We start from the raw sequence: 15,641 nt of genomic DNA on the forward strand, positions 1-15,641 counted from the left end.
AACAAAGGTGCATCATGGCGTCATAGCAAAATGCCTCCAACACACAATAAGAACTATAGCTTAATTAAACATAGTGAAAATCTTTTGCGTGCACTTTTAAACACACAATTCAATAACGTCAACTGTTTGTCATATATGTTTATGTGTTCTTACACAATATCAAGATTCCATCGTCAATTATGATAGAGCTATGCTTCTGATGCAATTACGATTCTTATCTCTGGTGCAACAGAGTTGGATTCTACGTAAAAAAAAAAAAATTGAGGTGAGTGTATAATAGGTAATTATGAGAAATACATAAAGGAGAATGGGGGATTTCCTCAGACTCTCAAGTAAAGCATTTCCTGTGTGGTTTAGAGGTTAAGAGAAATTATCTTTGATCTTTTTGCCCCACATTTAAAAGCAGACTAACACTCAAAAGCATGAATACTGCTGAATTAACACAGTCAACATTCCAAAGAGTTGGCTGAAGTTAATAAACATTTGAAGGGGGCAGAAGGTGCCCCCATGCTGATGTAACAGACGTAGGCTAGTAAGAGCTGTGCGTGTAAACCTCACTCCCCTGATCTCAAAGAGATGCTCTAGCAACTGACACTAGAGGTTGCAGCCTTTAGCCTCCTTGTTAGACTCCCACGCCGGAGACCAGTGGCCGGTTGCATAAACTTAGCCTCTATGTTAAGACTGTGATTTAAGATCTAGCACTTAGGTAGGGCTAATCAGTCTTACTTTTCTGATTCAAATTAGGCTGATCTACCTTTTTATGTAACTGACTTTACAAAGTTAGTACCAGTTTTGAAGAAAAAATTAGATGACTTTAGTTTTAAGACTAGTCTGCAGTTTATGCAACTGGCCACAGGTTCGAGGCCCACGTAGAGCGGGGCGAGTAGGACCTGGGTGAGCGGTTACATTGGTGCCGTGACCCAGATGTGAGTGAGGTTTAGGGGAGTGAGTGTAGCAGAGGCCAGCTAGTAGTTGCTGTGCGAGTAAACCTCACTTCTCTGATCTCAAGAGTTGCAGTCTTTAGCCTCCTTGTTAGAGCATCCAACTCCCACACCGGAGACCCAGGTTCAAGGCCCGCGCTGAGTGGGGCGAGTAGGACCTGGGTAGAGGAGTTACACTGAGACTTTGCTGCCATACCGATGCACATGCAAAACCCAGAATGTTAAAACAACAAGATAAAAGTGACCACAGGCAGCATACAACACTTCCAGCGTATCCTCGTTCCCTCCACACTCTATTTGTGCATGCTCTTTGGTAAGAATTGTGGAAAGTACCAGGTACTGAACTACTATTAGGACTACCTGTGTTTTGCTGAGAAGACACTGATTTCCCCTGTGACACAACTTACCACATCAGTGCCACACTTATGCTTGAACAGACAGACTTCTAACCAAAGAAATGACATGTATTTGTCTAAGCATATAAATTTATTTTTGCATATGTGGCTGTGAGATCAGACTTTAACTGGGTGGCTCTGGGATTTCCACTGTAAGCCTGAGTCATAAGGGGTAAATATAAAGCTTAGCTCAGTTAACATCAGATGTGTTTTTCTGTCCACTTCAGGCATTCTGCATGCAATAAATGTGCAATTGCATCACACAAGTTGAATAAAAGTACAGCAAATCAAAGCACAGCAAAGTCTCTGTCATCTTCCTTCTCTGTCTGAAGCTGATAGGTGGCTGAAATTCCTAACTTTGTGCTTTTGCGTCAAAAGATCGAAAGGTATCAGTGAAAATCTAGAGTTGAGAAACAACCGTCCTATTACAAGACCACTTCCTGTTGAACCAACAGGCACAGAGTTCAGAGCACGGGTGGAAGAGTGCTGTGCTGGACTGTGGTTACTTTTCTAATTTTTGTTGCTTTTAGCATGGCATTGTCAAACTTAAAGCAATGTTATCAACTGAACATGATGATAAACAATGTAAAAATGTTCAAAAAGTGTGTTCTCATAATGCGAGGGTATACTTGCATATAAATATTTGCATAAAAAACAAATCTTAATGTAGATGATGTAATTAACATAGAGACGTTGTTGTCGTGTGGCTTTGCGCAACATAAAAATCTCTTCAAGATTTCAGATAGAGGAAACAGTAAAATGACATTTTTACTTATAAGCTCATTTGACGTAATTACAGTTGCGTAAACAGACATGATTGCTCAACCTATGCAGACTCTGCATCACATAAGGAGATGCATCTATACAAAAACTGGGTGGGAGCTAAAGAAGGAGGGAGCATTACACATAGTACATGTGATAATGAAGACGCAAAAAGAAAAAAAGAAAAATTCTGGGAACTCTTGTTGCCTCAGAAAGCCGGCTGCGTCATTTCCTTCCAATGACATGTGTGGTTTCAGTCTTTAAAAACTTTTTCAGAGTTATGATCATGACCAGTTTGAAACTTTGTCTGTGAACGGAGAATGAATTGTCATGTTAGGAACATGGTCTGCCTATCTCAGAGATCACAAGCCAAATTCAGTAAGTATTACTGCCACACTGCATACATAACAATATACTTACAGTCATGCTTAACAATGGTCAAACATGGAATATTATTAATGCTGTGATTCAATATGTGCACTAATAAGATCATCATCTGGTCATTCTGACCCCAATTCATGTGAAACTAAAGACATCTATCTGTGAAAGGGTGCACCATAAAATATAAATTTGTTTTGACTTGAGTTTAGTTGGTTTGTTGAATGTGACTTTAATTACATTTTATTTTATTCAGGAATAATCCTCCCTCTCCTCATCTTGATTGCTGTTGCGTTAGTGCAACCAACAATGTCATGCAAGAATCAAAACTGCAGCCAGCATCTTCGCCATACTCTGAGGCTCACTAAGATTACGAACAAAAAGACGGCAGAGCTCTTAGAAACATATGTAAGTACTCACTTTCTATAGTTACTTTCTTACAATAATTAACCTTGCAAATGACGTTTACGTCAGTAATCCTAGTTCAGTTGTGATTGGTACAAGAAAGAAGAGATGCTCTGACAATACATGCCTAATATGGTCAAAATTTGCTTGAGTGGATTCCACATCCAATGAGGTGATTCCTTCCATTGATAAAATTGGCTTGTTTTGAGAGTGGGTGGGAGTCTGCGGGTATGTGGGAAGTATAAATATAGCTATTTAACAGTATATAATGTGGAAATTAGTCTTTCAACAGAATATCTACATTTATTTATGGTCATATTATATATTCAAAATTGCAAGACACTGAATGGGGCTAGTTGCCAGAGAAATTATGAGTGAAAAAAAAAATTTTTGTAATTCTTGTCCTTAATCCTGTATGACATTGACAGTGGGGGGCCTTGGAATTTTGTCACAATAGGTTGTCACAATAGGAAGCTTTCTTCTATAGCGGTAACTGTGTTCACTCATTTACCCAAAAGCTATTATATAAGACAATATTGGAATATAATATAAGGGACAATATAACTTCTTGATTCAAAACATAGTTATTATCGACTCATCTCTTCTCTCATTCAGAAAGCCAGTCAAGGAGACTATGCAGACCTGATCTGTGATATGCAAATGGACAATGTTCCAGAATCAACAATCTCTGGCCAGACCATATCAGAGCGCATCTTGAGTATTTACACCCGCCTGAAAGAGTTCCTGCCGCACATGAAGACAGTTATGGAGCAGCAGAAAGACCTCAATCCTCCAACCAACCCTGTGGCAGAGGGGCTTAGCAAGATGATTACACAAGTTCACCGCACTGCTATGAGGGTGAACTGTCTCTTACAAATCCTGCAGCCAAATATACCCATTCCTGAGCCAGCTGAAAGGCCAACAGGAATTCCCCCTGCACAAAATATTTTCCAGCAGAAGGCCTATGGATGTATTGTCCTGTCTCGGCTTCAGGAGCTTCTTAGAAAAGCCATTCAAGAACAGAAGTCTATTAAAGGGAAAATGTGCAGAAAAAGGACAAAAAATGGTTCTTTTTGAACTTAAATGTGTTCTGTGTCATAAAATGATGTTGATGTTATATTATTAATATTTATTTTTGTAAATCTATAACTGCTGAAGAGATGTACAGTAGAGTATTTGTTTTGTTATATTTATTGATATAATTTATTTATCAACGTTCTAAATGCTTTATCCATATATGTAAACAAAAATGTTCATCAAATTGATCTCCTTTTTTTTTTTCTTTTTTTACTTCCATTTGGACCAGAATGGATAATCTTATTTGGCTGCCATGGACTGCCATGGGTCCATGACAGCTCCATACGCTCTATGAGGTTATGTATGTCATTGGAGGCAATTGTTTTGATTACACATAAATTTGCAGTGTTAAACTGTGATGTCACATGTTAGCCATATTGGCTTTTGTGGTTTGTGCTAACGTAGCATGACCTGAATAACCTAGTAAATGTATATGTACTTTTTGAGACATAGCCTTGAGTTGAGACCATTTTAGAAGTCAGGAAGTGCAAGAGACTGATATCAGCCCATAATGACGCATTCATTTCACCACATCAGAAAGGGGAAAAAACTGACTAGCCGTCTCCCCTGTCACAAGGTATAAGTGTGTGTTTGTGTCCATGTGAGTGAATCTCAAGCCATTTTCTTGTTAACATACTTTGGTTAGTATGTTTCACTCAGCACAGCTATGAACACTTTTTATAATTTTCATTGTTAATAAATTATGAATGTAATTTTGATACTTATTTATATGAAAAATTTACAGTATGTCACGGTGTAAATAACTTATGCATTCATATTTTCAAAATAAACTCGTCAAAAAGAAACTTCTGTTCTTGTACTTGCACTGTGTAAAAATTGCACACATGGACATTCAGAACTACTTCTTCATTTAGTATATTGCTGACACTTTGAATGACAGCATAATCAAAGCATGAACACTAATATTAATATCATAATAGTTTCATCATAGTGCCATATCATACCAAACAACATGCAAAAGAACATTACCACTAAGGATACACAGTACCAGTAATTAATATGTTAAATGTTTCATCTGATTTATTATATGATGTAAGTGATGGCAGTAAAAAAAAAAAAAAAAAAAAAGCCTTTCAGGCACTTTGCCCTAGTCACATGCTTCTGTGGAAATGGAAGTAGGAAGATTTATTATAGGTCAAGTTCTGCATGGCAATGTTTTTAAGGAAAAACAGGGGGGAGCTTTATCAGCATTTTCCCTCCATTTTGTTAAACATGTTTTATTATATGAAAAATGTATTTTTACACTCATCTCAGTGAAACATATAGCCCTGGATTCACAGACAAGGCTTAAGCCTAGTCCCAGACTAAAATGCATGTTTGAGCTGTTTTAACTGAAAGCAACTTGCACTAACATATCTTAAAATATGTCAGTGCCATTGTTTTGTCTCAAGATGCACACCAGTAATGTTTTTAAGGCAAGTTTATAAAAGCTACTTAAATGCCCTAATTGAACTAAGGCCTAATCCTGGCTTAATCTAAGCCCTGTCTGTGAAACCGGGCCTTAGAGGCATAATCGTGCTGAATCAGGCGAGGCCCTTCCCAACACAATACTACATGTCAGAAGGTTAACAATGCAAAAAGTGCTGCAGGGTCATGATATTCATGCAGTAATTATGGATATTCATGAAACTGCCAGATGGTAAAATGGCCAAAAATTGCTGTTCATCCTTGCTCTCATCTAATTTGGCAGGGTACATTTATGATGAAGAATGCCTAAAAAAGTAAATTTCTAATGCTTTAGATCCTGTAATTGCTGCTAAATAACTTTTATAAATGAGAAATGCAAGTCTTCCAATCAAAAAAAATTCCCCATCTCTTTTAAATGAAATACATGTTTATGCAGGTAAAATTATCCGGGGATCCACCAAACTCTACCAGCGTACTGCAAGATAATCTAGAAAGCATCTTCCCCTAGTTCAAATTGGCAGGAGGTTTTAAAACTTTCTAATGAACACTTGACATTGTGCATAATGATCTCTAGAAGCTGAACAGTCCTGGAAACTTCAGTCCTGAAGTTGTGCAAAACAAGAGCTGCATTTTGTTAATACAAAACAGTTAAAACAGTCCCAGTGATATTTGTTATGAGACTTTGCCTCAAACTTCCTGATGTCTAAAAAGCTGATTTCTGTAGAAACACAGATGGGGGTTTTGTAACGGTGCAATGCTTACTAGCAAAGGGAGTGGCACATCTTTTCATGAAACAGGAAAAAAAAGAGGGTATAGTGGGTCATACACTCTCAGAAAAAAAAAAGGTACAAAAGCTGTCACTGGGGCAGTACCTTTTTAAAATGTACACCTTTGTTCCTAAAGAGTGCATATTAGTACCTAAATGGTACATATTAGAACCTTTTTAAAGGGTGACATACTGGTACCAAAAGTGTACATATTAGTACCTAAATGGTACATATTAGAACCTTTTTAAAGGGTGACAGCTTTTGTACCATTGTTTCTGAAAGTGAGTCTTTCACAGGTAGTTTGTGGTGGGGAAGACCCCCTAATCAAATAACATACAATCAAAACAGGTGCTCATGTGAAAACTTCTTTCCTGTCTTGTGTTGGCAACCTCACTTGACACTTTCACATGAAATATGAAAGTGATCATCGCCTTTTTACCGTCAAATACTGAAGAGATCTGAGAAATGCTTTGAATTTTTTCAGGGGGAAAAAACAGTGCATTACAAAAAGTGTTGCAAGATGTCGTTTTATTGTGGTAAATGCAAGTTGCAGATTCAATTCAGAGTGAGTGCATGTACAGTCTTTTTTTTCCTTTTTAAGGTTAACAGGAGAAACATTAATTCATTTCTTGATTCTGACACATTTTTTGCCCTTTCACAGAGTAAATTCTAGTTTCATTTTTGCAAAAATGCTTTATGCAAAACATTCCTACCTTTAAAACTACATCTGTATGATCCATGCACAACTGCTAACACAGCACAACTTGAGCTCTATGTCTCAAAGTCTGTTATTATTGAAATATACGTGGCTGCTAATATTGATTAAAAGTCTTTGGTGTCCACTAGCACTTACAGATCATCATTGTCATGGTGTCATTCATTGTTTTAGAATATGTTGTATTGTTTATAATGTATTTTTTGTTGATACACTTCTAGTTGCCCTTGCATGAACAGGCTGAAACATGCTAATCAGTTGTACAAGTACCTGAGTTTTTCTATATTCACTGACACAAACAAAGCTGTGACATTAGCAATATCTGCTGGTTGATAAGAGTAACTGCAGTTCTTTATTTCTGACCATTTATTTAAATTGTTTTTTTTTTTTAGTATTATGTTCAGATCACACATAAAAAGAGCACACAAAATATTGCTATTTCTATATCACAATGTTAATAATGCTTGTTCCATTCAGTATTAATACATTCAAGTGAAAATATTATGATTTCATTTGGATATAAACATACACTGTGTGTATGTATATAAATATTACACATATATAATTTTAGAATAAAGAGGAACTAATTACATAAAACAAGTAAAATAAAAAAATAATGTCTGCATAGTATTAATTATATTGTACCATAATTAAGTAATATCGGCATGCAAAGCCAGGAGTTTTAGATATCATGAGACTTTTTTCTTATTGCTTTTTAACATTTGTAAAATGCACACTCTAGGCTTCCTACCATTAGTTCATAGAACTACAGATCAATCCAAACTATTCTAAAACGGGCTCATGTAATAAAGTGCTTATTTTACTGAAAAGTATACATTTAACCTGCAGTATTTAGACAAGATGTTACTTGCACAATGCAGTTGTGTCCATGTTTAAGAAGCGAATGTGCATACTCGTCTCGATTTCAACTCCTTTAAGAATCTGTTGAGCAGGAAAACAAAAGAAAGAGTGAAGGCGGGTTATAAAAGTTCAGACCATGCTGTCTTATGTTTACGCATATTGTATGTGATGATGTTTAATGCAAATACAAAGTAGTGAATTTGCCTAAAAGAAAATAGCCTAATGCTAAATTAGACCATCTGGGTTGTGCATAAAAATATATATTTACAAACCTTCAAAAATTGCTCAAATGTTATTCCTTCATAGAACTCATCAGGTGCCTGGAAGAAAAACAAACAAGCAAATTAGCAAGAGATTGTGTGTGTGTGTGTGTGTGTGTGTGTGTGTGTGTGTGTGTGTGTGTGTGTGTGTGTGTGTGTGTGTGTGTGTGTGTGTGTGTGTGTGTGTGTGTGTGTGTGTGTGTGTGTGTGTGCTTTTGTTTATATTACATTGTAGGGACCAAATGTCCCCACGATGTAGGTGAACTCAGGTTTATATTACATCGTGGGGACATTTGACCAGCCACCGGTCCCCACAATGTAAATTAATTAATAAAAATACTAAATTATGTTTTTGTGAGAAAATAAAGGTGTTTCCTGTGATGGTTAGGTTTAGGGGTAGGGTAGGGGGATAGAAAGTACGGTTTGTACAGTATAAAATGCATTACGGCCTATGGAAAGTCCCCACAATTCACAAAAACAAACGTGTGTGTGTGTGTGTGTGTGTGTGTGTGTGTATGTGCGTTTTTGTGATTTATGAGGACACAAATTTATATAATGACATGGGTATTACACTGGTATTATGACGTAAACATGAAATATGAGTCCTCATATTTAAAATAGCTTTAAAAACATACTAAACAAAATTTTTATTAAAAATGTAAAAAATACAGAATGTTTTCTGTGATGGGTAAATTTAGGGGTAGGGGTAGTGTAGGGGGATATAATGTACAGATTGTACAGTATAAAAACCATTATGCATGTGTGGTTCTGGTATTCCCTACATTATGAGGATCAAATGTCTCCCAAATGATTATTAATACCAGTAAATTTTTTGGGGTCCCCATGAGGAAACAAGCTTATAAATCATACAGAATGATGATTTTTTTGAAAATCTAAAATAGCAGAAAGATTTCTGTGATGGGTAGATTTAAGAGTAGGGTTGGGGGATATAATATATAGTTTGTACAGCATAAAAATGTATGTCTATGAAACACTTGTACTTGTTTAACTATACCCGTGAGTGAAAAATGCCCTCACTTCACATAATGAAATGTCATAACCAACAAGTGAGGACATTTTACTACGTAAAAAGGCTTATAAATGAACCCAAATCATGTCTGTGTTTAAATCTAGTGCTTTGCACATGTTTCTGTGAGGGTTATGTTTAGGGGTAGGGGTCAAGTTGGGACATATAAAAACATCATTAATCAGAAGTCTATGAGATGTTCTCACTAAAATAGTGAAATATTTTGTGCCCAGAAGTGAGCTAAATGTTCCATCCAAGAACATAAAAATCCAAGAACATAAAAATAATGAATAAATGAATGAATGAATCCTAGAGTGCACCACCACAGTACAAGCAGGAACAAATTCTTACAAATTAAGGTTACAACTTGCATTAATATAATACTGATATTGTCTGGTATACTCTAGATAACATACCATGGGACCTACTGAGATATTGGCAACCTCCAGCATTGCAGCATCTGCAATGCCCTTAGCTGTCTCCCTTCCAACAGCTCCACTACGGGACAACAACTCCTCGACTACCTATAGAAAGACCACAACACTGCTGATAATCTTTAAAGATGATCATGAACTACACACAACATATATTTCATAAATGCTTTACTCAGATGGATTGAATTACACTAAGCAATTTCTTACATGTCTGTATTCATCCAGTGTTATTGTTCCATCATTGTCTGTGTCATGCATGTTGAACAGAACTACAGTAGGAAGAAAGTATATTGTATCACTAGTATTGTGAATTCATGGCTTAGTTCACTGGTATTTATCTCCAAGAATGTTCAATGTTCTTACAGCGCAGTTTAGCTCTCCTCATTTCTTCTCTCTGCTCCTCTGTGATATGATGGGTCGGTGCTCTGAAGTACGACATTACGGTAAGGAACTCCTCAAAACCAATTTCTTCCACAGATCCCACACCATCTTTCTTAAAATTTCTGTTAAGGACAAGCAAGAATAGTAGGCATGAATTGGAAAAAAAATTCTTAAGCCACAAAAGCCACATTCCCAAGTGATGCTAGCCATATATAGGGAAGAAACAACCACACAGTGCAAGAAGACTTCCCTTTACTATAAAGGTGTAGTTTCACATCCCTTATGAAAAAAGACTTTTTTACCATGTGTGATGTTGAAAAAAAAATTTAAGCTTTAAAAATGTGAACTAGTATTCAAATGCATTATCAAATTTGTGATGCTGTAGGGGATCATTTCAAGCCTCACATAACTATTGTCACTATTAATATCAAACATATACAGTAGTATATAAACAATTACAAACCTTCTATCAAAAAAAGCCTCAATAATCTGGGACCGAATTGGGTTGCTTTCCAAATCTTGGATTGTTTTAAAGTCATCTCTCCTTTAAATGAGAACACAAAACAATTAAGTTTGACATTTAAAGGCAGGCATTATGGTTTGCTGTATAACCAAATTAAACCACCCAAGCAGACCCATTACTGAAGCATAATAGTAATTCTGTCATGACAACAGTGTTTGGCATGGTAATGTATATGACAATGTAGATATGTTTGCTCTTGGCAGAATAGATCTGTTATGGTGCTGCGTCTGCTGTTATTGCTGCTGCTGCTGCTGCAGAGCCTATACATACACAACACGCTGCTGTGAGCAATATAGCATACATGAATTACCCGTAGCAGATCTATACAGGTGGAGCTGGGGAAGGAGGAGGGTTTCTGAAAGCTAACGAAACTGCTTCAGGAAATGCTAACCAAGTATTTGAAGGTTGAGCAGTGAGCTCATTGGCTACTGATACAGCAGGAAACAATCAGCTGTGTGCTCTTTACAGAATGATGTGACTGCAAGCAAACTGAGTTAAGGACCTATTAGTCTGCACCATCTAGTCTTTTATGACATAACTTTGTATTTTTTCTAATAGTAAGTACCAGCCAGTGGCGTTTCCTCCTCAAAAAAACTGGATGAGAAAATAATCGATATTACAAAAATAAAACAATGCAAATATTACAAAATTTGATATTAAAAAGTTTAAAAGTGACACTGTTTAAGAGAAACACTGTCCAACAGTGACACCCGCAGGTGAAGTTACAGCAGGGAGCCCGAGTCTCTTGTGCCTCCCTTGAGCTTCATAGAGGTAAAGCAGAACCCCTAAAGCGTGCGGTGGGTTTAGTAGGGGGTAATTGAGAATGAAAGGGGGAAAGTAACGTGAGAGGAGGCAGTGCCTCCATCGTGCTATGATTGGATATGATCGTTATGATTGGATATGATTGGTTCGTGCGATAAATCCCGCCTTTTGTTTTGGTGTGCGTTCTCGTCGAATTGGCCAGAATGAAGACAACGATACCGTTAATGAGAAGACTAATTAAAAAGTATTTAAACAATTCACCCCCTTACTGCATCATGTCACATCAAACTTGAAATGGCAGAAAACATGATGACTGCTGGGTTTTTAGTGAGCAATCAGCTTGGGGAAATTAAAGGTACATCTTCATGTCTGTGACCAGTGTGTACAAGCTTGATGACTGCTGAAAATAAATTGACTATTAAAAAGAAAAGATGAACATTATTTCACAAATATTGTTTAAATTGTTACTGCCTTTAGTTAGCCTATTATTTGAGAATAAATGTAAAAATGCATTACATCGTGTAAAAATACAAATTAGATCTCTCTTTATATGTAATGTTTATTTAACCAGGAAAATTGTGTAAAAGGGACATAAATTTACATTTGATATACAACCCGAATTCCGGAAATGTTGGGACGTTTTTTAAATTTGAATAAAATGAAAACTAAAAGACTTTCAAATCATATGAGCCAATATTTTATTCACAATAGAACATAGATAACATAACAAATGTTTAAAGGGAGACATTTTACACTTTTATCCACTAAATGAGCTCATTTCAAATTTGATGCCTGCTACAGGTCTCAAAAAAGTTGGAACAGGGGCAACAAATGGCTGAAAAAGCAAGAAATTAAAAAAAAAAAAAGATTCAGCTGGGAGAACATCTTAACTAATTAAGTTAATTGATATCAGGTCTGTAACATGATTAGCTATAAGAGGGATGTCTTAGAGAGGCAGAGTCTCTCAGAAGTAAAGATGGGCAATCTGTGAAAGAGTGTGTAAAAAGATTGTGGAATACTTTAAAAACAATGTTCCTCAATGTCAAATTGCAAAGGCTTTGACATTTTTCATCATGTACAGTGCATAATTTCATCAAAAGATTCAGAGAAACTGGAGAAATCTCTGCGCTTAAGGGACAAGGCCGAAGACTTTTATTGGATGCCCATGGTCTTCGGGCCCTCGACACTGCGTCACTCATCTGCATGACTGTGTCAATGACATTACTAAATGGTCCCAGGAATACTTCCAGAAACCACTGTCGGTAAACACAATCCGCCGTGCCATCTGCAGATGCCAACTAAAGCTCTATGCAAAAAGGAAGCCATATGTGAACATGGTCTAGAAGCACCATCGTGTCCTGTGGGTCAAGGCTCATTTAATATCGACTGTTTTAAAGTGGAAAAGTGTTCTATGGTCAGACGAGTCCAAATTTGACATTCTTGTTGGAAATCACGGACGCCGTGTCCTTCGGGCTAAAGAGGAGAGAGACCTTCTAGCGTGTTATCCGCGTTCAGTTCAAAAGCCAGCATCTCTGATGGTATGGGGGTGCATAAGTGCATACGGTATGGGCAGCTTGCATGTTTTAGAAAGCACTATGAATGCTGAAAGGTTTTAGAGCAACATATGCTCCCCTCCAGACGTCTATTTCAGGGAAGGCCTTGTGTATTTCAGCAGGACAATGCAAAACCACATACTGCAGCTATTACAACAGTAAGGTTTCATCGTAGAAGAGTCCGGGTGCTGAATTGGCCTACGTGCAGTCCAGATCTCTCACCTACAACATTTGGCACATCATTAAACGAAAAATACGTCAAAGACGACCACAAACTCTTCAGTAGCTGGAAACCTATATCAGACAAGAATGAGACCAAATTCCAAAAAATCATAACCTCGATGCCCAGACGTCTGTTTTGAAAAGAAGAGGAGATGCTACACCATGGTAAACATTCCCCCGTCCCAACTGTTTTGAGACCTGTAGCAGGCATCAAATTTAAAATGAGCTCATTTTGTGCATAGAATTGTAAAATTTCTCAGTTTAAACATTTGTTATGTTATCTATGTTCTATTGTGAATAAAATATTGGCTCATGTGATTTGAAAGTCTTTTAGTTTCTTGAAATTCATTCTGTTGCAACACTCATGCTGGAACAGTTCTGCAGAACCCTCTCCAAAACAGAACACTTGCAGATTACCGTAATGTTTCCTCATTTTGGCTGAGCTGCTTAAAACGATTGTGGAGGATTCCAATCTGCTTCAGTGAAACTGAAAGAGAATGCAAAGAATGAAGGTGTTCAACAAACAAATGACTCAGTGACTGGCACAATGCACAATGTGTGAAGTGAAACATAATTGCTAAAACTAAATCTAAAATGCCTCTTCTAACTGAATTATGAATGATCATGAGTCATACAGAAACCTTAAAAGGGATCGGTCAACCAAATATACAAAATTCTGTCATAATTTACTCACCATCATGTGGCTCCAAACTCATATGACTTAATTTCTGGTGAAGGTGATGTTAGAGACTGATTAGTCTCACTTACTTGAAACAAAATGAGTGGTGATTGAGGCTTTCATTCTGACAAACATCTGTCATATGGGTTTGGAACAACATGAATGTGTAAACAATGATGGGGGTGAATCATCACATTTTTAGGATAAACACTGTATTCTTTATTTTTCTTTCCCTATTGTGGGTATGTAGGACAGAGGTATCAAGCCAAGCATTCATAACCACTTGTTTAACCAGATCTCAGCACAATTTGCTATACAATTTTGTCATCCTTTAGTGTAATTGAGAATGCTAATTCACAAAAATCCATACTAGGTAGGCTACTTCATAGTTTCCAAAAAATAAATAAATGAAATAAATATTTCAAGACGTACATAGGCTACGCAGTACAGTAGCAGTTAAGCAGTTAATTACACCACATCATTGTGTAAGCTGTGAAAAAGGACATTTCCGATATGTCACTAAATTATTACTTTACGTTTCCTGAGTCAATGGTGCTGCGTTTGTCAAACATTACATTATAACTAATTGGATATTAATGACATTAAACCCTTCGTAATAGTTATACTCACAGCCTGTCTTCTCTGACAGGGTTCGATATTGATGGTCATCCGGAAAAGACTGAAAGCTTCCCATCACGATAGAGATCCTTCACCAATAAGCGTGTACGCGAGTCTGTTCCTCGATCTTCCGGTGGTTTGGGTTTCACTCATACAGCCGTGTTTGCCTTGCAGAACAAACGCATGCAAATTGCATTGTGCCTTGTGAGAATGAGAACATGTCCCCAGGGTCCTAAAGCCGCATAAACATCATCTGCAGGAAATGCTGTTCTAAGAATTCAAGCCTACTTTGCTAATCCAGTTTGTAAACGTGTATCACACCCAAACAGACATTAAAATATAGGCTAGTCAAATATATACACAATGAAGACTGAATTGAACGAAGCCATCTCTGCCACATTCATTCATAATGCATGTAACCGTGACAGCAGCAGCAGCCGTGCTGCACATTTCTGGAAAAGAGAAATGAAACACTTTCTGAGAAGGCCAAAGAAAAGCAACTTTCAACAAATTGGCAAGATAACAGAAAGAGAGATCCATTTATTTTGTCGCTGCAACCATTATAAATTATTTCCCTAAAAGCGGTTTATATCAGCGGCAGCCTTTCATGGAAAACAAATACAAAATCGTGCAAACCAATTACTATTTATTTTTATTTATGGAAGAGCACAAAACTAACCCATAAAACTAGACTAGACTACAAAAAAAAAAAAAAAAAAAAAAAGTTTTTTAAAAAAGGAGAAGCATTATTTAGAGGTCATTTCCTAATTTATTCCCAGGCTAAACTGAGGTAAGGAAGTCTGCTTTCTAACCCTACTGGGTGGAAACTAGCTACATAACATAGCTTGAATAGTTCTTTTATTTTTTTTTAAGCTGTGACTACAATACTTATCTTTTTATCTTCTTCAAGCCATATCACTGACACTGACTTTCATGCATAGCTGAAAAGCAGTACACAGGTGCAGTGCTCAATCTATTTCATTTTGTAATGTATTAATCCACCACACGATGGCAGTAAAAATCAATCAGATGACAAATAACCCATGTTGCTCGGTAGCTAGACCACCTTCCTCATTTTGCAAGCACAGGATTTATAATAAAATAACAATACAATTGGTAATAATGAAGATATGACTTTGAATAAACCAATAATACGCGATTTCAAAAATGGCGTAGACTACTTACTGTCAAAAGCTACTTGGAAAGACGGATTTTGCTTTGTCAAACCTAGGCTATAGAAAAGAAAAAGATTTGTGATTATTCAAATGTTTTTTTTTTTTTTGTTTTTTTTTCTGTTACTTTTAAGTGTAGACAAACAATATTACAAGAATAATTTAATGTAGGCATACTGCATGCATTTAAGTTTTCTTGGATCAACTAATTGTAAAGACACTTTTTCTATTAAATTATCTATTTTTAGATATTGTAGGTAATTTATTTTCATTGTTGCACA

At 36.6% G+C, this 15,641-nt stretch overlaps 2 protein-coding genes across 3 annotated transcripts; one reads left to right on the top strand and one right to left on the bottom strand.

The window, feature by feature from the left end:
* Positions 1 to 2,360: 2,360 nt before the first annotated feature.
* Positions 2,361 to 4,764, top strand: m17 (IL-6 subfamily cytokine M17). Its single transcript, XM_067406915.1, has 3 exons — positions 2,361 to 2,476; positions 2,733 to 2,884; positions 3,497 to 4,764. The coding sequence occupies exons 1-3, from the start codon at positions 2,419 to 2,421 to the stop codon at positions 3,956 to 3,958; spliced, it is 672 nt and encodes a 223-aa protein (XP_067263016.1). The 5' UTR covers positions 2,361 to 2,418; the 3' UTR covers positions 3,959 to 4,764.
* Positions 4,765 to 6,664: 1,900 nt separating this feature from the next.
* tescb (tescalcin b) lies at positions 6,665 to 14,359 on the bottom strand. Of its 2 annotated transcripts, none has more exons than XM_067406918.1 (8): positions 14,201 to 14,359; positions 13,309 to 13,378; positions 10,295 to 10,375; positions 9,814 to 9,953; positions 9,658 to 9,719; positions 9,445 to 9,540; positions 8,002 to 8,049; positions 6,665 to 7,810 (listed from the first exon to the last, which is right to left on the bottom strand). In XM_067406918.1, exons 1-8 carry the CDS (start codon positions 14,262 to 14,264, stop codon positions 7,733 to 7,735), a joined length of 639 nt encoding a protein of 212 aa, XP_067263019.1. In that variant the 5' UTR covers positions 14,265 to 14,359; the 3' UTR covers positions 6,665 to 7,732. The 2 variants fall into 2 exon arrangements, with proteins under 2 accessions (XP_067263019.1, XP_067263017.1); XM_067406916.1 differs by having other exon boundaries at positions 9,433 to 9,540; positions 14,201 to 14,356.
* Positions 14,360 to 15,641: the final 1,282 nt, after the last annotated feature.

This window comes from Chanodichthys erythropterus, chromosome 13 (genome assembly GCF_024489055.1).
Source record: "Chanodichthys erythropterus isolate Z2021 chromosome 13, ASM2448905v1, whole genome shotgun sequence".
Lineage (NCBI taxonomy): Eukaryota > Metazoa > Chordata > Actinopteri > Cypriniformes > Xenocyprididae > Chanodichthys > Chanodichthys erythropterus.